General features: G+C 51.7%; 1 protein-coding gene across 1 annotated transcript in view; it reads right to left on the reverse strand.

The window, feature by feature from the left end:
* The window catches only part of LOC306765705 (integrin alpha-3-like), a gene marked incomplete at both ends in the record, with an annotated part of 175611 nt that extends 165664 nt beyond the window's left edge, over positions 1-9947 (reverse strand). Inside the window, one exon of the mRNA XM_079253190.1 lies at positions 9790-9947. Within this exon, the coding sequence (XP_079109316.1) occupies positions 9790-9947 (158 nt within the window). The remainder of the gene's footprint in view (positions 1-9789) is intronic.
* Positions 9948-24045: the final 14098 nt, after the last annotated feature.

Below are 24045 nucleotides of genomic sequence, written 5' to 3' on the forward strand. Positions count from 1 at the left end.
GGGAGTTTCTTTCTGGACGAGTCAATAGTTTCTGTCTTTGTTTCTGTGTGGACGAGTCTGGAGTTTCTGTCTTTGTTTCTGTCTGGACGAGTCGGGAGTTTCTGCCTTGGTTTCTGTCTGGACGAGGCGGGAGTTTCTATCTGGACGAGTCGGGAGTTTCTGTCTGGACGAGTCGGGACTTTCTTTTCGGACGAGTCTGGAGTTTCTGTATTGGTTTCTGTCTGGACGAGTCAAGAGGTTCTATCTTGGTGTCTGTCTGGACGAGTCGAGAGTTTCTGTCTTGGATTCTGTCTGGACGAGTCAAGAGGTTCTATCTTGGTTTCTGTCTGGACGAGTCGAGAGTTTCTGTCTTGGATTCTGTCTGGACGATTCGGGAGTTTTTGTCCGGACGAGTCGGGAGTTTCTGTCTTGGTTTCTGTCTGGACAAGTTGGGAGTTTCTGTCTTGGATTCTGTCTGGATGAGTCAGGAGTTTCTGTCTTGGTTTCTGTCTGGATGAGTCAGGAGTTTCTGTCTTGGTTTCTGTCTGGACGAGTCGGGAGTTTCTGTCCGGACGAGTCGGGAGTTTCTGTCTTGGATTCTGTCTGGATGAGTCAGGAGTTTCTGTCTTGGTTTCTGTCTGGATGAGTCAGGAGTTTCTGTCTTGGTTTCTTTCTGGACGAGTCAATAGTTTCTGTCTTTGTTTCTGTGTGGACGAGTCTGGAGGTTCTGTATTGGTTTCTGTCTGGACGAGTCGGGAGTTTCTGTCTTTGTTTCTGTCTGGACGAGTCTGGAGGTTCTGTATTGGTTTCTGTCTGGACGAGTCGGGAGTTTCTGTCTTGGTTTCAGTCTGGACGAGTCAGGAGTTTCTGCCTTGGTTTCTGTCTGGACGAGTTGGGAGTTTCTTTTCGGACGAGTCTCGACTTTCTGTATTGGTTTCTGTCTGGACGAGTCGGGAGTTTCTGTCTTTGTTTCTGTCTGGACGAGTCGGGAGTTTCTGTCTTGTTTTCTGTCTGGACGAGTCAGGAGTTTATGCCTTGGTTTCTGTCTGGACGAGTCGGGAGTTTCTTTTCGGACGAGTCTGGAGTTTCTGTCTTTGTTTCTGTCTGGATGAGTCGGGAGTTTCTGTCTTGGTTTCTGTCTGGACGAGTCAAGAGGTTCTATCTTGGTTTCTGTCTGGACGAGTCGAGAGTTTCTGTCTTGGATTCTGTCTGGACGATTCGGGAGTTTCTGTCCGGACGAGTCGGGAGTTTCTGTATTGGTTTCTTTCTGGACGAGTCAAGAGGTTCTATCTTGGTTTCTGTCTGGACGAGTCGAGAGTTTCTGTCTTGGTTTCTTTCTGGACGAGTCAGGAGTTTCTGACTTGGTTTCTGTCTGGACGAGTCGAGAGTTTCTGTCTTGGTTTCTTTCTGGACGAGTCAGACCCAGAGGGTCTGAACATGCAACTCTACCTGCACCAGTCCATCAAGCAAAGACACAACCAGCCACAACTAAACCCCTATTACAATGTGCCGCCAAGCCATCACTGTCTTATTTGGGTTCACAGTGAAGTGCGTCTCCTGTAGACAACACAATCCGCAAAACGTGTCTTGCACGCTAGCCATGTCCTCTGTCACCTTCCATCTCTGGACCTGCAGTAAATAAAACAGAGTTCATGATGATTCTCCAAGCGTCTCGGTCCTGGTCCTGACTGAGACCTGGATCCGTCATGCAGTCCTCTCTGTCGATGCAGGATTCACCCAGACACCTCGCTCTGCTGGACGACGACGTGGAACGGGTGTCTCGGTTCCTAAAACATGAAGCTTTACCTCTCCATCCCATGGCGACCTGCTCATCACGCAGTAAAGGTCTCTGCAGCATCACTGCAGACATTCTGGACATATAGCGGTACTGATCAGAAACTGGTCCACAGCTGATCTGCCAGTCCCCCCTTGCACCTGTCAGACCACCTCCTGGTCACATTCTCAGCCCTCCTTCCTCATGACACTCAGGAGGCTCCAAAGCTGGTTTCCTAGCACAGAAAGCTGGGATGTGTCACCCCTACACAGCTGTGTGAGCAGGTTTCCTCTAGCGTCCCTTCCCACTCAGACTCCTCCTTCCTGTCTGTTAATGAGGCTCCAGAAACACTCTGCTCCTCTCTGGCCTCCTCTCTGGACAAACTCTGTCCTCTGCTGTCTGAAGCAGCCAGACTAAACCCTCCCAGTCCATGGCTCACTGAGACGTCACAGAGCAGGTCTCAGGCCAGCAGAAAGAAAAGAAGTCCCTGACTTGTCAGAGTCCCAGCAGAACCTCTCAGTCTTCACATCCAGCCTGACGGCTGCCAACATAGACTTCTATCAGAAGCAGATCCACAAAGCTCCCAACACACGGCAGCTGTTCATGGCCTTTAACTGTCTTCTTTCTCCAGCAGCTGCTCAGCCTCCCGCCACGCTGACTGCAGACATGTTGGCTTCCTGTTTTACTGAAAAGGTTGCTACCATCAGGAATCACTTCTCTGAGCCTGACCAGCTCAGTCCACCACATCCAGCTAGTGGGGGGGGGGGGGGGGGGGGGGGTCTCTGAGCCAATCAGAGGGCCAGGCATAAGATGTGAGGGTCTCTGGGCCACTCAGAGGGCCAGGCATAAGATGGGGGGGGGGGGGGGTCTCTGGGCCAATCAGAATGCACACTGAACTGATGATTCCCTCCCCTCCCCAGGGAAACACCAGTGTGTTCCCATAAGAACCAATCTGATTAAGAAAATAGGAGGTGGTTGCCATGGCGACCAAGGAGCCAGGCAGCTGAGTGACCTCTGCTTGACCCGTGATGTGTCCTCACACAGGCAGGTTCTACTGGGCCCGGTCTGTACCATGTGACCCGTCAGCTGATCCAGCTCAGTGAGTCCTAATGAACCAGCAGCTCATTCAGGTCATGAATAGACCAGCAGACCCAGAACCTGATCTAGAACCCGGTAACCCATGTCTCCAGGACCAGTATTTCTTTCTTGAGTCCCGTGAGGCCCCCGGCTGTATCAGACCGGCCTGGAGGGATTCCTGCTGTGGATCAGGTTTATTATTCCAGGAAGCCAGAACCAGAACCAATATCAGGAAAACCATTGACCTCCTAACAGTCAAGCCAGAACCGATCCATTTGACATTTGTCCCAATGAGCAGATTTGGACCTTAACCTGGAGTGAGTTGATGATATGTCATCATTTGGACTAATTCTGATCCACCTCCCAAACCCCCCCGGTTCTGGTCCTGATGGAGGTCTTCCTTCCTGGCTCTGGTCCTGATGGAGGTCTTCCTTCCTGGCTCTGGTCCTGATGGAGGTTTTCCTTCCTGGTTCTGGTCCTGATGGAGGTTTTCCTTCCTGGTTCTGGTCCTGATGGAGGTTTTCCTTCCTGGTTCTGGTCCTGATGGAGGTTTTCCTTCCTGGTTCTGGTCCTGATGGACGTTTTCCTTCCTGGTTCTGGTCCTGATTGAGGTTTTCCTTCCTGGTTCTGGTCCTGATGGAGGTTTTCCTTCCTGGTTCTGGTCCTGATGGAGGTTTTCCTTCCTGGTTCTGGTCCTGATGGAGGTTTTCCTTCCTGGTTCTGGTCCTGATGGAGGTTTTCCTTCCTGGTTCTGGTCCTGATGGAGGTTTTCCTTCCTGGTTCTGGTCCTGATTGAGGTTTTCCTTCCTGGTTCTGGTCCTGATGGAGGTTTTCCTTCCTGGTTCTGGTCCTGATGGAGGTTTTCCTTCCTGGTTCTGGTCCTGATGGAGGTTTTCCTTCCTGGTTCTGGTCCTGATGGAGGTTTTCCTTCAGGGTTCTTGTCCTGATGGAGGTTTTCTTTCCCCGTTCTGGTCCTGAAGGAGGTTTTCCTTCCTGGTTCTGGTCCTGATGGAGGTTTTCCTTCCCGGTTCTGGTCCTGATGGAGGTTTTCCTTCCTGGTTCTGGTCCTGATGGAGGTTTTTCTTCCTGGTTCTGGTCCTGATGGAAGTTTCCCCCTGGTTCTGGTCCTGATGGAGGTTTTCCTTCACAGTTCTGGTCCTGATGGAGGTTTTCCTTCCTGGTTCTGGTCCTGATGGAGGTTTTCCTTCACAGTTCTGGTCCTGATGGAGGTTTTCCTTCCTGGTTCTGGTCCTGATGGAGGTTTTCCTTCCTGGTTCTGGTCCTGATGGAGGTTTTCCTTCCTGGTTCTGGTCCTGATGGAGGTTTTCCTTCAGGGTTCTTGTCCTGATGGAGGTTTTCTTTCCCGGTTCTGGTCCTGATGGAGGTTTTCCTTCCTGGTTCTGGTCCTGATGGAGGTTTTCCTTCCCGGTTCTGGTCCTGATGGAGGTTTTCCTTCCTGGTTCTGGTCCTGATGGAGGTTTTTCTTCCTGGTTCTGGTCCTGATGGAAGTTTCCCCCTGGTTCTGGTCCTGATGGAGGTTTTCCTTCACAGTTCTGGTCCTGATGGAGGTTTTCCTTCCCGGTTCTGGTCCTGATGGAGGTCTTCCTTCCTGGTTCTGGTCCTGATGGAGGTTTTCCTTCCTGGTTCTGGTCCTGATGGAGGTTTTCCTTCCTGGTTCTGGTCCTGATGGAGGTTTTCCTTCCTGGTTCTGGACCAAAGGAGGTTTTCCTTCCTGGTTCTGGTCCTGATGGAGGTTTTCCTTCCTGGTTCTGGTCCTGATGGAGGTTTTCCTTCCCGGTTCAGGTCCTGATGGAGGTCTTCCTTCCTGGTTCTGGTCCTGATGGAGGTTTTCCTTCCTGGTTCTGGTCCTGATGGAGGTTTTCCTTCACAGTTCTGGTCCTGATGGAGGTTTTCCTTCCTGGTTCTGGTCCTGATGGAGGTTTTCCATCACAGTTCTGGTCCTGATGGAGGTTTTCCTTCCCGGTTCTGGTCCTGTTGGAGGTTTTCCTTCCTGGTTCTGGCCCAAAGGAGGTTTTCCTTCCCGGTTCTGGTCCTGATGGAGGTCTTCCTTACCGGTTCTGGTCCTGATGGAGGTTTTCCTTCCTGGTTCTGGTCCTGATGGAGGTTTTCCTTCCTGGTTCTGGTCCTGATGGAGGTTTTCCTTCCTGGTTCTGGTCCTGATGGAGGTCTTCCTTACTGGTTCTGGTCCTGATGGAGGTTTTCCTTCCTGGTTCTGGTCCTGATGGAGGTTTTCCTTCCCGGTTCTTGTCCTGTTGGAGGTTTTCCTTCCTGGTTCTGGCCCAATGGAGGTTTTCCTTCCCGGTTCTGGTCCTGATGGAGGTCTTCCTTCCTGGTTCTGGTCCTGATGGAGGTTTTCCTTCCTTGTTCTGGTCCTGATGGAGGTTTTCCTTCCCGGTTCTTGTCCTGTTGGAGGTTTTCCTTCCTGGTTCTGGCCCAAAGGAGGTTTTCCTTCCCGGTTCTGGTCCTGATGGAGGTCTTCCTTACTGGTTCTGGTCCTGATGGAGGTTTTCCTTCCTGGTTCTGGTCCTGATGGAGGTTTTCCTTCCTGGTTCTGGTCCTGATGGAGGTTTTCCTTCCTGGTTCTGGTCCTGATGGAGGTTTTCCTTCCTGGTTCTGGTCCTGATGGAGGTTTTCCATCACAGTTCTGGTCCGGATGGAGGTTTTCCTTCCCGGTTCTGGTCCAGATGGAGGTTTTCCTTCCCGGTTCTGGTCCTGATGGAGGTCTTCCTTCCTTGTTCTGGTCCTGATGGAGGTTTTCCTTCCTGGTTCTGGTCCTGATGGAGGTCTTCCTTCCTGGTTCTGGTCCTGATGGAGGTTTTTCTTCCTGGTTCTGGTCCTGATGGAGGTCTTCCTTCCTGGTTCTGGTCCTGATGGAGGTTTTCCATCACAGTTCTGGTCCTGATGGATGTTTTCCTTCCTGGTTCTGGTCCTGATGGAGGTTTTCCTTCCTGGTTCTGGTCCTGATGGAGGTTTTCCTTCCTGGTTCTGGCCCAAAGGAGGTTTTCCTTCCCGGTTCTGGTCCTGATGGAGGTTTTCCTTCCTGGTTCTGGTCCTGATGGAGGTTTTACTTCCTGGTTCTGGTCCTGATGGAGGTTTTCCTTCCCGGTTTTGGTCCTGATGGAGGTTTTCCTTCCCGGTTCTGGTCCTGAGGGATGTTTTCCTTCCTGGTTCTGGTCCTGATGGAGGTTTTCCTTCCCGGTTTTGGTCCTGATGGAGGTTTTCCCTCTTGGTTCTGGTCCTGATGGAGGTTTTCCTTCCTGGTGCTGGTCCTGATGGAGGTTTTCCTTCCTGGTTCCTGTCCTGATGGAGGTTTTCCTTCCACTCTGATGGTTTCATAAGCTGGTGAGGTTGTTGAATCTCGGATCAGGAACCTGAGACATCGGACCAGGACCGATCAACCAGAAATATTCAACCCACAGACCTCACAGAGACAGTTCTGGCAACACCCTGTCAAACACATGGAGACACGACAGGTGGAACGGGACAGGTGGAACAGGACAGGAAGAACAGGACAGGTGGAACAGGACAGGTGGAACAGGACAGGAAGAACAGGACAGGAAGAACAGGACAAGAGGAACAGGACAGGTGGAACAGGACAGGTAGAACGGGACAGGTGGAAACAGCACAGGTAGAACAGGACAGGTAGAACAGGACAGGTAGAACGGGACAGGTAGAACAGGACAGGTAGAACGGGACAGGTGGAAACAGGACAGGTAGAACGGGACAGGTAGAACGGGACAGGTGGAAACAGCACAGGTAGAACGGGACAGGTGGAAACAGGACAAGTGGAAACAGCACAGGTAGAAAGTGACAGGTAGAACAGGACAGGTAGAACAGCACAGGTAGAACGGGACAGGTAGAACAGGGCAGGAAGAACAGGACAAGAAGAACAGGACAGGTACAACGGGACAGGTAGAACAGGACAGGTAGAACGGGACAGGTGGAACAGGACAGGAAGAACAGGTCAGGAAGAACAGGACAGGTAGAACGGGACAGGTAGAACAGGACAGGAAGAACAGGACAGGTGGAAACAGCACAGGTGGAACAGGACAGGAAGAACAGGACAGGTGGAACAGGACAGGAAGAACAGGACAGGTGGAACAGGACAGGTGGAACAGGACAGGAAGAACAGGACAGGAAGAACAGGACAAGAGGAACAGGACAGGTGGAACAGGACAGGTAGAACGGGACAGGTGGAAACAGCACAGGTAGAACGGGACAGGTAGAACAGGACAGGTAGAACAGGACAGGTACAACGGGACAGGTAGAACAGGACAGGTAGAACGGGACAGGTGGAAACAGGACAGGAAGAACAGGACAGGAAGAACAGGACAGGTAGAACGGGACAGGTAGAACGGGACAGGTAGAACGGGACAGGTGGAAACAGCACAGGTAGAACGGGACAGGTAGAACAGGACAGGTAGAACGGGACAGGTAGAACGGGACAGGTGGAAACAGGACAGGTAGAACGGGACAGGTGGAAACAGCACAGGTAGAACGGGGCAGGTAGAACAGGACAGGTAGAACGGGACAGGTGGAAACAGCACAGGTAGAACGGGACAGGTAGAACGGGGCAGGTAGAACAGGACAGGTAGAACGGGACAGGTGGAAACAGGACAGGTGGAAACAGCACAGGTAGAACGGGACAGGTGGAAACAGCAACAGGTAGAACGGGACAGGTAGAACAGGACAGGAAGAACAGGACAAGAAGAACAGGACACGTACAACGGGACAGGTAGAACAGGACAGGTAGAACGGGACAGGTGGAAACAGGACAGGAAGAACAGGTCAGGAAGAACAGGACAGGTAGAACGGGACAGGTAGAACAGGACAGGTAGAACGGGACAAGTGGAAACAGCACAGGTAGAACGGGACAGGTGGAAACAGGACAGGTAGAACGGGATAGGTGGAAACAGCACAGGTAGAACGGGACAGGTGGAAACAGCACAGGTAGAACGGGACAGGTAGAACAGGACAGGTAGAACAGGACAGGTAGAATGGGACCGGTGGAAACAGGACAGGTAGAACGGGACAGGTAGAACAGGACAGGTAGAACAGGACAGGTAGTACGGGACAGGTGGGAACAGGACAGGTAGAACGGGACCGGTGGAAACAGGACAGGTAGAACGGGACCGGTGGAAACAGGACAGGTAGAACGGGACAGGTAGAACAGGACAGGTAGAACGGGACAGGTGGAAACAGGACAGGTAGAACGGGACAGGTAGAACAGGACAGGTAGAACAGGACAGGTAGAACGGGACCGGTGGAAACAGGACAGGTAGAACAGGACAGGTAGAACAGGACAGGTAGAACGGGACCGGTGGAAACAGGACAGGTAGAACGGGACAGGTAGAACAGGACAGGTAGAACAGGACAGGTAGAACGGGACAGGTAGAACAGGACCGGTGGAAACAGGACAGGTGGAAACAGGACAGGTAGAACAGGACAGGTAGAACGGGACAGGTGGAAACAGCACAGGTAGAACGGGACAGGTAGAACAGGACAGGTAGAACGGGACAGGTGGAAACAGCACAGGTAGAACGGGACAGGTAGAACAGGACAGGTAGAACAGGACAGGTAGAACGGGACCGGTGGAAACAGGATAGGTAGAACAGGACAGGTAGAACAGGACAGGTGGAAACAGGACAGGTAGAACGGGACAGGTAGAACAGGACAGGTAGAACAGGACAGGTAGAACGGGACAGGTAGAACAGGACCGGTGGAAACAGGACAGGTGGAAACAGGACAGGTAGAACAGGACAGGTAGAACGGGACAGGTGGAAACAGCACAGGTAGAACGGGACAGGTAGAACAGGACAGGTAGAACAGGACAGGTAGAACGGGACCGGTGGAAACAGGATAGGTAGAACGGGACATGTAGAACAGGACAGGTAGAACGGGACAGGTGGAAACAGCACAGGTAGAACGGGAAAGGTAGAACAGGACAGGTAGAACAGGACAGGTAGAACGGGACCGGTGGAAACAGGACAGGTAGAACAGGACAGGTAGAACAGGACAGGTAGAACAGGACAGGTAGAACGGGACCGGTGGAAACAGGATAGGTAGAACAGGACAGGTAGAACAGGACAGGTAGAACGGGACCGGTGGAAACAGGATAGGTAGAACAGGACAGGTAGAACAGGACAGGTAGAACGGGACCGGTGGAAACAGGATAGGTAGAACAGGACAGGTAGAACAGGACAGGTAGAACGGGACCGGTGGAAACAGGACAGGTAGAACAGGACAGGTAGAACAGGACAGGTAGAACAGGACAGGTAGAACGGGACCGGTGGAAACAGGACAGGTAGAACAGGACAGGTAGAACAGGACAGGTAGAACGGGACAGGTAGAACGGGACAGGTAGAACAGGACCGGTGGAAACAGGACAGGTAGAACGGGACAGGTAGAACGGGACAGGTAGAACAGGACAGGTAGAACAGGACAGGTAGAACGGGACAGGTGGAAACAGGACAGGAAGAACAGGACAGGTAGAACGAGACCGGTGGAAACAGGACAGGAAGAACAGGACAGGTAGAACGGGACAGGTGGAAACAGGACAGGTAGAACGGTACAGGTGGAAACAGCACAGGTAGAACGGGACAGGTAGAACAGGACAGGTAGAACGGGACAGGTGGAACAGGACAGGTAGAACGGGACAGGTAGAACAGGACAGGTAGAACAGGACAGGTAGAACGGGACAGGTGGAAACAGGACAGGAAGAACAGGACAGGTAGAACGGGACAGGTGGAAACAGGACAGGTAGAACGGGACAGGTGGAAACAGCACAGGTAGAACGGGACAGGTGGAAACAGCACAGGTAGAACGGGACAGGTAGAACAGGACAGGTAGAACGGGACAGGTGGAAACAGGACAGGAAGAACAGGACAGGTAGAACAGGACAGGTGGAACAGGACATGTGTAAAGAGACATGGACTTACAGGTAGGTCCCAGTCTTCAGGTCCAGGTGCAGGGCCAGGGAAAGTCCAAACAGACTTCCGTCCTCTCCCGTCTTCAGCAGCGGGATTGCCGTGTCCACGTTGTACGCCACGCACAAGCCGACACTCACACTCAGCAGCAGACACACACTGGTTGCCATGGAGACACACCTGAGCAGAAGGTAGGTGTGCTTTTGTAAGATGATTAGACAGAAACAAACATGAGGAGGGTCATGTGACCTGCCACGAGGTGATTGGTTAGTGTCATTCAGCTGAGCTGCAGGTGGGAGGAGTTAGTTTATTTCCCAGTCTCCCTGTAGTACTACCTGTACCACTCCTCAGTACTTCCACCTGATGGAAGGAACTCACCTGTTTGTTTGTTGATGAGGTCAGCTGGTCCTCGGCAAGCCGCTGGTTCGACTCCGTCTGGCTCCTGGTCCGTCTGCTGTCTCCTCTGCACACGCTCAGATGCTTCTCTCTGAATCAGCTCCACCCACCTCTCTCTCTCTTCACCTCGCTCGCCCTCACATGAAATTATGTCTCTCTCTGACACACACACACACACACACACACACACACACACATACACACATACATACACACACACACACACACACATACACAGACACACACACATACATACACACACACACACACACACACATACACACACACATACACAGACACACACACATACACGCACACACACACACAGTTGTACTGGTGGAGATGATCATAGACAGAAAGGTCTTTCTTTGAAGTACATCTTCACCGTCCTCTTCTTCATCCTCTTCTTCATCCTCTTCACCGTCCTCTTCACCGTCCTCATCTTCGTCCTCTTCTTCATCCTCTTCACCGTCCACTTATTCGTCCTCTTCTTCGTCCTCCTCACCGTCCTCTTCTTCGTCCTCTTCTTCATCCTCCTCACCGTCCTCTTCTTCGTCCTCTTCTTCATCCTCTTCTTCGTCCTCTTCACCGTCCTTTTCTTCGTCCTCTTCTTCATCCTCTTCACCGTCCTCTTCTTCGTCCTCTTCACCATCCTCTTCTTCATCCTCTTCACCGTCCTCTTCTTCGTCCTCTTCTTCATCCTCTTCATCGTCCTCTTCTTCGTCCTCTTCTTCGTCCCCTTCACCGTCCTCTTCACCGTCCTCTTCTTCGTCCTCTTCTTCGTCCCCTTCACCGTCCTCTTCACCGTCCTCTTCTTCGTCCACTTCACCGTCCTCTTCACCGTCCCCTTCACCGTCCTCTTCTTCGTCCTCTTCACCGTCCTCTCCTTCGTCCTCTTCACCGTCCTCTTCTTCGTCCTCCTCACCGTCCTCTTCTTCGTCCTCTTCACCGTCCTCTTTTTCATCCTCCTCACCGTCCTCTTCTTCGTCCTCTTCACCGTCCTCTTCTTCGTCCTCTTCTTCATCCTCTTCACCGTCCTCTTCTTCGTCCACTTCACCGTCCTCCTCCTCGTCCTCTTCTTCGTCCTCTTCACCGTCCTCTTCTTCGTCCTCTTCACCGTCCTCTTATTCGTCCCCTTCAACGTCCTCTTCACCATCCTCTTCTTCATCCTATTCACCGTCCTCTTCTTCGTCCTCTTCTTCGTCCCTTTCACCGTCCTCTTCTTCTTCCCTTTCACCGTCCTCTTCTTCTTCCCCTTCACCGTCCTCTTCTTCTTCCCCTTCACCGTCCTCTTCACCGTCATCTTCTTCTTCCCCTTCACCGTCCTCTTCTTCATCCTCTTCACCGTCCTCTTCTTCATCCTCTTCTTCGTCCCCTTCACCATCCTCTTCACCGTCCTCTTCTTCGTCCTCTTCACCGTCCTCTTCTTCGTCCCCTTCACCGTCCTCTTCACCGTCCTCTTCTTCGTCCCCTTCACCGTCCTCTTCTTCGTCCTCTTCACCGTCCTCTTCTTCGTCCCCTTCACCGTCCTCTTCACCGTCCTCTTCTTCGTCCCCTTCACCGTCCTCTTCTTCGTCCTCTTCACCGTCCTCTTCTTCGTCCTCTCCTTCGTCCTCTTCACCGTCCTCTTCACCGTCCTCTTCTTCGTCCTCCTCACCGTCCTCTTCTTCGTCCTCATCACCGTCCTCTTCTTCGTCCTCTTCACCGTCCTCTTTTTCATCCTCCTCACCGTCCTCTTCTTCGTCCTCTTCACCGTCCTCTTCTTCGTCCTCTTCACCGTCCTCTTCACCGTCCTCTTTTTCATCCTCCTCACCGTCCTCTTCTTCGTCCACTTCTCCGTCCTCTTCTTCGTCCTCTTCTTCATCCTCTTCACCGTCCTCTTTTTCCTCCACTTCACCGTCCTCTTCCTCGTCCTCTTCTTCGTCCTCTTCACCGTCCTCTTCTTCGTCCTCTTCTTCGTCCCCTTCAACGTCCTCTTCACCATCCTCTTCTTCATCCTATTCACCGTCCTCTTCACCGTCCTCTTCTTCGTCCCCTTCACCGTCCTCTTCTTCATCCTCTTCACCGTCCTCTTTTTCCTCCACTTCACCGTCCTCTTCCTCGTCCTCTTCTTCATCCTCCTCACCGTCATCTTCTTCGTCCTCTTCTTCATCCTCTTCTTCGTCCTCTTCACCGTCCTCTTCTTCGTCCTTTTCTTCATCCTCTTCACCGTCATCTTCTTCGTCCTCTTCACCGTCCTCTTCACCTTCCTCTTCCTCGTCCTCTTCTTCATCCTATTCACCGTCCTCTTCACCGTCCTCTTCTTCGTCCCCTTCACCGTCCTCTTCTTCATCCTCTTCACCGTCCTCTTCACCTTCCTCTTCCTCGTCCTCTTCTTCATCCTCCTCACCGTCCTCTTCTTCGTCCTCTTCTTCATCCTCTTCTTCGTCCTCTTCTTCGTCCTCTCCTTCATCCTCTTCACCGTCCTCTACTTCATCCTCTTCACCATCCTCTTCTTCATCCTCTTCACCGTCCTCTTCTTCGTCCTCTTCTTCATCCTCTTCACCGTCCTCTTCTTCATCCTCTTCATCGTCCTCTTCTTCGTCCTCTACTTCATCCTCTTCACCGTCCTCTTCTTCATCCTCTTCTTCGTCCTCTTCTTCGTCCTCTTCTTCGTCCTCTTCTTCATCCTCCTCACCGTCCTCTTCTTCGTCCTCTTCTTCATCCTCCTCACCGTACTCTTCTTCGTCCTCTTCTTCATCCTCCTCACCGTCCTCTTCTTCGTCCTCTTCTTCGTCCTCTTCTTCATCCTCCTCACCGTCCTCTTCTTCGTCCTCTTCTTCATCCTCCTCACCGTCCTCTTCTTCATCCTCTTCTTCGTCCTCTTCTTTGTCCTCTTCACCGTCCTCTTCTTCGTCCTCTTCTTCGTCCTCCTCACCGTCCTCTTCTTCGTCTTCTTCTTCATCCTCCTCACCGTACTCTTCTTCGTCCTCTTCTTCATCCTCCTCACCGTCCTCTTCTTCGTCCTCTTCTTCGTCCTCTTTTTCATCCTCCTCACCGTCCTCTTCTTCGTCCTCTTCTTCGTCCTCTTCTTCATCCTCCTCACCGTCCTCTTCTTCGTCCTCTTCACCGTACTCTTCTTCGTCCTCTTCTTTGTCCTCTTCACCGTCATCTTCTTCATCCTCTTCTTCATCCTCCTCTCCGTCCTCTTCTTCGTCCTCTTCACCGTCCTCTTCTTCATCCTATTCTTCGTCCTCTTCACCGTCCTCTTCTGCATCCTCTTCTTCGTCCTCTTCTTCGTCCTCTTCTTCGTCCTCCTCACCGTCCTCTTCTTCGTCCTCTTCTTCGTCCTCTTCTTCGTCCTCTTTTTCATCCTCCTCATCGTCCTCTTCTTCGTCCTCTTCACCGTCCTCTTCTTCGTCCTCTTCTTCGTCCTCTTCTTCGTCCTCCTCACCGTCCTCTTCCTCGTCCTCTTCTTCATCCTCCTCACCGTCCTCTTCTTCGTCCTCTTCTTCATCCTCTTCTTCGTCCTCTGCACCGTCCTCTTCTTCGTCCTCTTCACCGTCCTCTTCACCGTCCTCTTCTTCGTCCTCTTCACCGTCCTCTTCTTCGTCCTCTTCTTCATCCTCTTCTTCGTCCTCTTCACCGTCCTCTTCTTCGTCCTCTTCTTCATCCTCTTCACCGTCATCTTCTTCATTCTCTTCTTCATCCTCCTCACCGTCCTCTTCTTCGTCCTCTTCTTCATCCTCTTCTTCGTCCTCTTCTTCGTCCTCTTCTTCGTCCTCTTCTTCATCCTCTTCACCGTCCTCTTCTTCGTCCTCTTCTTCATCCTCTTCACCGTCATCTTCTTCATCCTCTGCTTCATCCTCTTCACCGTCCTCTTCACTGTCCTCTTTTTCATCCTCTTCACCGTCCTCTTCTTCATCCTCTTCTTCATCCTCTTCACCGTCCTCTTCTTCGTCCTCTACTTCATCCTCTTCACCGTCCTCTTCTTCATCCTCTTCACCGTCCTCTTCTTCATCCTCTTCACCGTCCTCTTCTTCATCCTCTTCTTCATCCTCTTCACCGTCCTCTTCTTCGTCCTCTTCTTCATCCTCTTCACCGTCCTCTTCTTCATCCTCTTCACCGTCCTCTTCTTCGTCCTCTTCTTCATCCTCTTCACCGTCCTCTTCTTCATCCTTTTCACCGTCCTCTTCTTCGTCCTCTTCTTCATCCTCTTCACCGTCCTCTTCACCTTCCTCTTCACCGTCCTCTTCTTCTTCCTCTTCTTCATCCTCTTCACCGTCCTCTACTTCATCCTCTTCACCGTCCTCTTCTTCATCCTCTTCACCGTCCTCTTCTTCATCCTCTTCACCGTCCTCTTCTTCATCCTCTTCACCGTCCACTTCTTCGTCCTCTTCTTGGTCCTCTTCTTCATCCTCCTCACCGTCCTCTTCTTCGTCCTCTTCTTCATCCTCTTCACCGTCCTCTTCTTCGTCCTCTTCTTCATCCTCCTCACCATCCTCTTCTTCGTCCTCTTCTTCATCCTCTTCACCGTCCTCTTCTTCGTCCTCTTCTTCATCCTCTTCACCGTCCTCTTCTTCGTCCTCTTCTTCGTCCCCTTCACCGTCCTCTTCTTCGTCCTCTTCTTCGTCTTCCTCACCGTCCTCTTCTTCGTCCTCTTCTTCATCCTCCTCACCGTCCTCTTCTTCGTCCTCTTCTTCGTCCCCTTCTTCATCCTCCTCAACATCCTCTTCTTCATCCTCTTCACCGTCCTCTTCTTCGTCCTCTTCTTCATCCTCCTCACCGTCCTCTTCTTCGTCCTCTTCTTCATCCTCCTCACCGTCCTCCTCACCGTCCTCTTCTTCGTCCTCTTCATCATCCTCTTCACTGTCCTCTACTTCATCCTCTTCTTCGTCCTCTTCTTCATCCTCCTCACCGTCCTCTTCTTCGTCCTCTTCTTCATCCTCCTCACCGTCCTCTTCTTCGTCCTCTTCTTTGTCCTCTTCACCGTCCTCTTCTTCGTCCTCTTCTTCGTCCTCCTCACCGTCCTCTTCTTCGTCCTCTTCTTTGTCCTCTTCACCGTCCTCTTCTTCGTCCTCTTCTTCATCCTCCTCACCGTCCTCTTCTTCGTCCTCTTCTTCATCCTCCTCACCGTCCTCTTCTTCGTCCTCTTCTTTGTCCTCTTCACCGTCCTCTTCTTCGTCCTCTTCTTCATCCTCCTCACTGTCCTCTTCTTCATCCTCCTCACCGTCTTCTTCTTCGTCCTCCTCACCGTCCTCTTCACCGTCCTCTTCTTCGTCCTGTTCTTCGTCCTCTTCACCGTCCTCTTCTTCATCCTCCTCACCGTCCTCTTCTTCGTCCTCTTCTTCATCCTCTTCTTCGTCCTCTTCTTCGTCCTCTTCTTCATCCTCTTCTTCGTCCTCTTCTTCGTCCTCTTCTTCATCCTCTTCACCGTCCTCTACTTCATCCTCCTCACCGTCCTCTTCTTCGTCCTCTTCAACGTCCTCTTCTTCATCCTCTTCACCGTCCTCTTCTCCATCCTCTTCACCGTCCTCTTCCTCGTCCTCTTCTTCATCCTCTTCACCGTCCTCTACTTCATCCTCTTCACCGTCCTCTTCTTCGTCCTCTTCACCGTCCTCTTCTTCGTCCTCTTCACCGTCCTCTTCTTCGTCCTCTTCTTCATCCTCTTCACCGTCCTCTTCTTCATCCTCTTCACCGTCCTCTTCCTCGTCCTCTTCTTCATCCTCTTCACCGTCCTCTACTTCATCCTCTTCACCGTCTTCTTCTTCGTCCTCCTCACCGTCCTCTTCTTCGTCCTCTTCCTCATCCTCTTCACCGTCCTCTTCTTCGTCCTGCTCTTCGTCCTCTTCACCGTCCTCTTCTTCATCCTCCTCACCGTCCTCTTCTTCGTCCTCTTCTTCATCCTCTTCTTCGTCCTCTTCTTCGTCCTCTTCTTCATCCTCTTCACCGTCCTCTACTTCATCCTCTTCACCGTCCTCTTCTTCGTCCTCTTCTTCATCCTCTTCACCGTCCTCTTCTTCGTCCTCTTCAACGTCCTCTTCTTCATCCTCTTCACCGTCCTCTTCTTCGTCCTCTTCACCGTCCTCTACTTCATCCTCTTCACCGTCCTCTACTTCATCCTCTTCTTCATCCTCTTCACCGTCCTCTTCTTCGTCCTCTTCTTCGTCCTCTTTTTCATCCTCCTCATCGTCCTCTTCTTCGTCCTCTTCACCGTCCTCTTCTTCGTCCTCTTCTTCGTCCTCTTCTTCGTCCTCCTCACCTTCCTCTTCCTCGTCCTCTTCTTCATCCTCCTCACCGTCCTCTTCTTCGTCCTCTTCTTCGTCCTCTTCTTCATCCTCTTCACCATCCTCTTCTTCATCCTCTTCACCGTCCTCTTCTTCGTCCTCTACTTCATCCTCTTCACCGTCCTCTACTTCATCCTCTTCACCGTCCTCTTCTTCGTCCTCTTCTTCGTCCTCTTCTTCATCCTCTTCACCGTCCTCTACTTCATCCTCTTCACCGTCCTCTTCTTCGTCCTCTTCTTCATCCTCTTCACCGTCCTCTTCACCGTCCTCTTCACCGTCCTGTTCTTCATCCTCTTCACCGTCCTCTTCTTCGTCCTCTTCACCGTCCTGTTCTTCATCCTCTTCACCGTCCTCTTCTTCGTCCTCTTCACCGTCCTGTTCTTCATCCTCTTCACCGTCCTCTTCTTCGTCCTCTTCTTCATCCTCTTCACCGTCCTCTTCACCGTCCTCTTCACCGTCCTGTTCTTCGTCCCTTTCACCGTCCTCTTCCCCGTCCTCTTCTTCCTCTTCTTCATCCTCTTCTTCGTCCTCTTCACCGTCCTCTTCTTCATCCTCTTCTTCGTCCTCTTCACCGTCCTCTTCTTCGTCCTCTTCTTCATCCTCCTCACCGTCCTCTTCTTCGTCCTCTTCTTCATCCTCTTCACCATCCTCTTCTTCATCCTCTTCACCGTCCTCTTCTTCGTCCTCTTCTTCATCCTCCTCACCGTCCTCTTCTTCGTCCCCTTCTTCATCCTCCTCACCGTCCTCTTCTTCGTCCTCTTCTTCGTCCCCTTCACCGTCCTCTTCTTCGTCCTCTTCTTTGTCCTCTTCTTTGTCCTCCTCACCGTCCTCTTCTTCGTCCTCTTCTTCATCCTCTTCACCGTCCTCTTCTTCGTCCTCTTCTTCATCCTCTTCACCGTCCTCTTCTTCGTCCTCTTCTTCGTCCCCTTTTTCATCCTCCTCACCGTCCTCTTCTTCGTCCTCTTCTTCATCCTCTTCTTCATCCTCTTCACCGTCTTCTTCTTCGTCCTCTTCTTCGTCCTCTTCTTCATCCTCTTCACCGTCCTCTTCTTCGTCCTCTTCTTCGTCCCCTTTTTCATCCTCCTCACCGTCCTCTTCTTCGTCCTCTTCTTCATCCTCCTCACCGTCCTCTTCTTCGTCCCCTTCACCGTCCTCTTCTTCGTCCTCTTCTTCATCCTCCTCACCGTCTTCTTCTTCGTCCTCTTCTTCGTCCTCTTCTTCATCCTCCTCACCGTCCTCCTCACCGTCCTCTACTTCATCCTCTTCACCGTCCTCTTCTTCATCCTCTTCTTCGTCCTCTTCTTCATCCTCTTCTTCATCCTCCTCACCGTCCTCTTCTTCGTCCTCTTCTTTGTCCTCTTCACCGTCCTCTTCTTCGTCCTCTTCTTCATCCTCCTCACCGTCTTCTTCTTCGTCCTCCTCACCGTCCTCTTCACCGTCCTCTTCTTCGTCCTCTTCCTCATCCTCTTCACCGTCCTCTTCTTCGTCCTGTTCTTCGTCCTCTTCACCGTCCTCTTCTTCGTCCTCTTCTTCGTCCTCTTCTTCATCCTCTTCTTCGTCCTCTTCTTCGTCCTCTTCTTCATCCTCTTCACCGTCCTCTACTTCATCCTCTTGACCGTCCTCTTCTTCGTCCTCTTCAACGTCCTCTTCTTCATCCTCTTCACCATCCTCTTCTTCATCCTCTTCACCGTCCTCTTCTTCGTCCTCTTCCTCATCCTCCTCACCGTCCTCTTCTTCGTCCTCTTCTTCGTCCTCTTCTTCGTCCTCCTCACCGTCCTCTTCTTCGTCCTCTTCCTCATCCTCTTCACCGTCCTCTTCTTCGTCCTGTTCTTCGTCCTCTTCACCGTCCTCTTCTTCATCCTCTTCACCTTCCTCTTCACCGTCCTCTTCTTCATCCTCCTCACTGTCTTCTTCTTCGTCCTCCTCACCGTCCTCTTCTTCGTCCTCTTCCTCATCCTCTTCACCGTCCTCTTCTTCGTCCTGCTCTTCGTCCTCTTCACCGTCCTCTTCTTCATCCTCCTCACCGTCCTCTTCTTCGTCCTCTTCTTCATCCTCTTCTTCGTCCTCTTCTTCGTCCTCTTCTTCATCCTCTTCACCGTCCTCTACTTCATCCTCTTCACCGTCCTCTTCTTCGTCCTCTTCTTCATCCTCTTCACTGTCTTCTTCTTCGTCCTCCTCACCGTCCTCTTCTTCGTCCTCTTCCTCATCCTCTTCACCGTCCTCTTCTTCGTCCTGCTCTTCGTCCTCTTCACCGTCCTCTTCTTCATCCTCCTCACCGTCCTCTTCTTCGTCCTCTTCTTCATCCTCTTCTTCGTCCTCTTCTTCGTCCTCTTCTTCATCCTCTTCACCGTCCTCTACTTCATCCTCTTCACCGTCCTCTTCTTCGTCCTCTTCTTCATCCTCTTCACCGTCCTCTTCTTCGTCCTCTTCTTCATCCTCCTCACCGTCCTCTTCTTCGTCCTCTTCTTTGTCCTCTTCACCGTCCTCTTCTTCGTCCTCTTCTTTGTCCTCTTCACCGTCCTCTTCTTCGTCCTCTTCTTCGTCCTCTTCACCGTCCTCTACTTCATCCTCTTCTTCGTCCTCTTCTTCATCCTCTTCACCGTCCTCTACTTCATCCTCTTCACCGTCCTCTTCCCCGTCCTCTTCTTCCTCTTCTTCATCCTCCTCACCGTCCACTTATTCGTCCTCTTCTTCGTCCTCCTCACCGTCCTCTTCTTCATCCTCTTCTTCGTCCTCTTCTTCGTCCTCTTCTTCATCCTCTTCATCGTCCTCTTCTTCGTCCTCTTCTTCATCCTCTTCACCGTCCTCTGCTTCATCCTCTTCACCGTCCTCTTCACCGTCCTCTTCCCCGTCCTCTTCTTCCTCTTCTTCATCCTCCTCACCGTCCACTTATTCGTCCTCTTCTTCGTCCTCCTCACCGTCCTCTTCTTCATCCTCTTCTTCGTCCTCTTCTTCATCCTCTTCTTCGTCCTCTTCTTCATCCTCTTCTTTGTCCTCTTCACCGTCCTCTTCTTCGTCCTCTTCTTCGTCCTCTTCACCGTCCTCTACTTCATCCTCTTCTTCGTCCTCTTCTTCATCCTCTTCACCGTCCTCTACTTCATCCTCTTCACCGTCCTGTTCTTCATCCTCTTCACCGTCCTCTTCCCCGTCCTCTTCTTCCTCTTCTTCATCCTTCTCACCGTCCACTTATTCGTCCTCTTCTTCGTCCTCCTCACCGTCCTCTTCTTCGTCCTCTTCTTCGTCCTCTTCTTCGTCCTCTTCTTCATCCTCTTCATCGTCCTCTTCTTCGTCCTCTTCTTCATCCTCTTCACCGTCCTCTGCTTCATCCTCTTCACCGTCCTCTTCTTCGTCCTCTACTTCATCCTCTTCACCGTCCTCTTCTTCGTCCTCTTCTTGGTCCTCTTCTTCATCCTCCTCACCGTCCTCTTCTTCGTCCTCTTCTTCATCCTCTTCACCGTCCTCTTCTTCGTCCTCTTCTTCATCCTCCTCACCGTCCTCTTCTTCGTCCTCTTCTTCATCCTCTTCACCGTCCTCTTCTTCGTCCTCTTCTTCATCCTCTTCACTGTCCTCTTCTTCGTCCTCTTCTTCGTCCTCTTCTTCATCCTCCTCACCGTCCTCTTCTTCGTCCACTTCTTCATCCTCTTCACCGTCCTCTTCTTCATCCTCTTCACCGTCCTCTTCTTCGTCCCCTTCTTCATCCTCCTCACCGTCCTCTTCTTCGTCCTCTTCTTCGTCCCCTTCACCGTCCTCTTCTTCGTCCTCTTCTTCGTCCTCCTCACCGTCCTCTTCTTCGTCCTCTTCTTCATCCTCCTCACCGTCCTCTTCTTCGTCCTCTTCTTCGTCCCCTTCAACGTCCTCTTCTTCGTCCTCTTCTTCATCCTCTTCACCGTCCTCTTCTTCATCCTCCTCACCGTCCTCTTCTTCGTCCTCTTCTTCATCCTCCTCACCGTCCTCCTCACCGTCCTCTTCTTCGTCCTCTTCATCATCCTCTTTTTCATCCTCCTCACCGTCCTCTTCTTCGTCCTCTTCTTTGTCCTCTTCACCGTACTCTTCTTCGTCCTCTTCTTTGTCTTCTTCACCGTCCTCTTCTTCGTCCTCCTCACCGTCCTTTTCTTCGTCCTCTTCTTCGTCCTCCTCACCGTCCTCTTCACCGTCCTCTTCCTCATCCTCTTCACCGTCCTCTTCTTCGTCCTCTTCTTCATCCTCTTCTTCGTCCTTTTCTTCGTCCTCTTTTTCATCCTCTTCTTCATCCTCTTCACCGTACTCTTCTTCGTCCTCTTCTTCGTCCTCCACACCGTCCTCTTCTTCGTCCTCCTCACCGTCCTCTTCTTCGTCCTCTTCTTCATCCTATTCTTCGTCCTCTTCACCGTCCTCTTCCTCATCCTCTTCACCGTCCTCTTCTTCGTCCTCTTCACCTTCCTCTTCACCGTCCTCTTCTTCATCCTCCTCACCGTCTTCTTCTTCGTCCTCCTCACCGTCCTCTTCACCGTCCTCTTCCTCATCCTCTTCACCGTCCTCTTCTTCGTCCTGTTCTTCGTCCTCTTCACCGTCCTCTTCTTCATCCTCCTCACCGTCCTCTTCTTCGTCCTCTTCTTCATCCTCTTCTTCGTCCTCTTCTTCGTCCTCTTCTTCATCCTCTTCACCGTCATCTTCTTCGTCCTCTTCTTCATCCTCTTCCTCATCCTCTTCACCGTCCTCTTCTTCGTCCTGTTCTTCGTCCTCTTCACCGTCCTCTTCTTCGTCCTCTTCACCGTCCTCTTCTTCATCCTCCTCACCGTCCTCTTCTTCATCCTCTTCTTCGTCCTCTTCCTCGTCCTCTTCTTCATCCTCTTCACCGTCATCTTCTTCGTCCTCTTCTTCGTCCTCTTCTTCATCCTCCTCACCGTCCTCTTCTTCGTCCTCTTCTTCGTCCTCTTCTTCGTCCTCTTCTTCGTCCTCTACTTCATCCTCTTCTTCGTCCTCTTCTTCGTCCTCTTCACCGTCCTCTTCGTCCTCTTCTTCGTCCTCTTCTTCATCCTCTTCACCGTCCTCTTCTTCGTCCTCTTCTTCATCCTCTTCTTCGTCCTCTTCTTCATCCTCTTCACCGTCCTCTTCTTCGTCCTCTTCTTCATCCTCTTCTTCGTCCTCTTCTTCGTCCTCTTCTTCGTCCTCTTCTTCATCCTCTTCACCGTCCTCTTCTTCGTCCTCTTCTTCATCCTCCTCACCGTCCTCTTCTTCGTCCTCTTCTTCATCCTCCTCACCGTCCTCTCCTTCGTCCTCTTCTTCATCCTCTTCACCGTCCTCTTCTTCGTCCTCTTCTTCGTCCCCTTCACTGTCCTCTTCTTCGTCCTCTTCTTCATCCTCTTCACCGTCCTCTTCTTCGTCCTCTTCTTCGTCCCCTTCACCGTCCTCTTCTTCGTCCTCTTCACCGTCCTCTTCTTCGTCCTCTTCTTCATCCTCTTCACCGTCCTCTTCTTCGTCCTCTTCTTCATCCTCCTCACCGTACTCTTCTTCGTCCTCTTCTTCATCCTCTTCACCGTCCTCTTCTTCGTCCTCTTCTTGGTCCTCTTCTTCATCCTCCTCACCGTCCTCTTCTTCGTCCTCTTCTTCATCCTCTTCACCGTCCTCTTCTTCGTCCTCTTCTTCATCCTCCTCACCGTCTTCTTCTTCGTCCTCTTCTTCGTCCCCTTCACCGTCCTCTTCTTCGTCCTCTTCTTCGTCCTCTTCTTCATCCTCCTCACCGTCTTCTTCTTCGTCCTCTTCACCGTCCTCTTCTTCGTCCTCTTCTTCATCCTCTTCACCGTCCTCTTCTCCATCCTCTTCTTCATCCTCTTCACCGTCCTCTTCTTCATCCTCTTCTTCATCCTCTTCACCGTCCTCTTCTTCATCCTCTTCACCGTCCTCTACTTCATCCTCTTCACCGTCCTCTTCTTCGTCCTCTTCAACGTCCTCTTCTTCATCCTCTTCACCATCCTCTTCTTCATCCTCTTCTTCGTCCTCTTCTTCATCCTCCTCACCGTCCTCTTCTTCGTCCTCTTCTTCGTCCTCTTCTTCGTCCTCCTCACCGTCCTCTTCTTCGTCCTCTTCCTCATCCTCCTCACCGTCCTCTTCTTCGTCCTCTTCTTCGTCCTCCTCACCGTCCTCTTCTTCGTCCTCTTCCTCATCCTCTTCACCGTCCTCTTCTTCGTCCTGTTCTTCGTCCTCTTCACCGTCCTCTTCTTCATCCTCTTCACCTTCCTCTTCACCGTCCTCTTCTTCATCCTCCTCACCGTCTTCTTCTTCGTCCTCCTCACCGTCCTCTTCTTCGTCCTCTTCCTCATCCTCTTCACCGTCCTCTTCTTCGTCCTGCTCTTCGTCCTCTTCTTCATCCTCCTCACCGTCCTCTTCTTCGTCCTCTTCTTCATCCTCCTCACCGTCCTCTTCTTCGTCCTCTTCTTCATCCTCTTCTTCGTCCTCTTCTTCGTCCTCTTCTTCATCCTCTTCACCGTCCTCTTCTTCGTACTCTTCTTCATCCTCTTCACCGTCCTCTTCTTCGTCCTCTTCTTCATCCTCCTCACCGTCCTCTTCTTCGTCCTCTTCTTTGTCCTCTTCACCGTCCTCTTCTTCGTCCTCTTCTTCGTCCTCTTCACCGTCCTCTACTTCATCCTCTTCTTCGTCCTCTTCTTCATCCTCTTCACCGTCCTCTACTTCATCCTCTTCACCGTCCTCTTCTTCGTCCTCTTCTTCATCCTCTTCACCGTCCTCTTCTTCGTCCTCTTCAACGTCCTCTTCTTCGTCCTCTTTTTCATCCTCCTCATCGTCCTCTTCTTCGTCCTCTTCTTCGTCCTCTTCTTCGTCCTCTTCTACGTCCTCTTCTTCATCCTCCTCACCGTCCTCTTCCTCGTCCTCCTCACCGTCCTCTTCCTCGTCCTCTTTTTCATCCTCCTCATCGTCCTCTTCTTCGTCCTCTTCACCGTCCTCTTCTTCGTCCTGTTCTTCATCCTCCTCACCGTCCTCTTCTTCGTCCTCTTCAACGTCCTCTTCTTCGTCCTCTTTTTCATCCTCCTCATCGTCCTCTTCTTCGTCCTCTTCACCGTCCTCTTCTTCGTCCTCTTCTTCGTCCTCTTCTTCATCCTCCTCACCGTCCTCTTCTTCGTCCTCTTCTTCATCCTCTTCACCATCCTCTTCTTCATCCTCTTCACCGTCCTCTTCTTCGTCCTCTTCTTCATCCTCTTCACCATCCTCTTCTTCATCCTCTTCACCGTCCTCTTCTTCATCCTCCTCACCGTCCTCTTCTTCATCCTCTTCACCGTCCTCTTCTTCGTCCTCTACTTCATCCTCTTCACCGTCCTCTTCTTCATCCTCTTCACCGTCCTCTTCTTCATCCTCTTCACCGTCCTCTACTTCATCCTCTTCACCGTCCTCTTCTTCGTCCTCTTCTTCATCCTCTTCACCGTCCTCTTCACCGTCAACTTCACCGTCCTGTTCTTCATCCTCTTCCCCGTCCTCTTCTTCCTCTTCTTCATCCTCCTCACCGTCCACTTATTCGTCCTCTTCTTCGTCCTCCTCACCGTCCTCTTCTTCATCCTCTTCTTCGTCCTCTTCTTCGTCCTCTTCTTCATCCTCTTCATCGTCCTCTTCTTCGTCC

The sequence above is a fragment of the Telmatherina bonti genome (genome assembly GCF_933228915.1).
Source record: "Telmatherina bonti genome assembly, chromosome: 14".
Classification (NCBI taxonomy): domain Eukaryota; kingdom Metazoa; phylum Chordata; class Actinopteri; order Atheriniformes; family Telmatherinidae; genus Telmatherina; species Telmatherina bonti.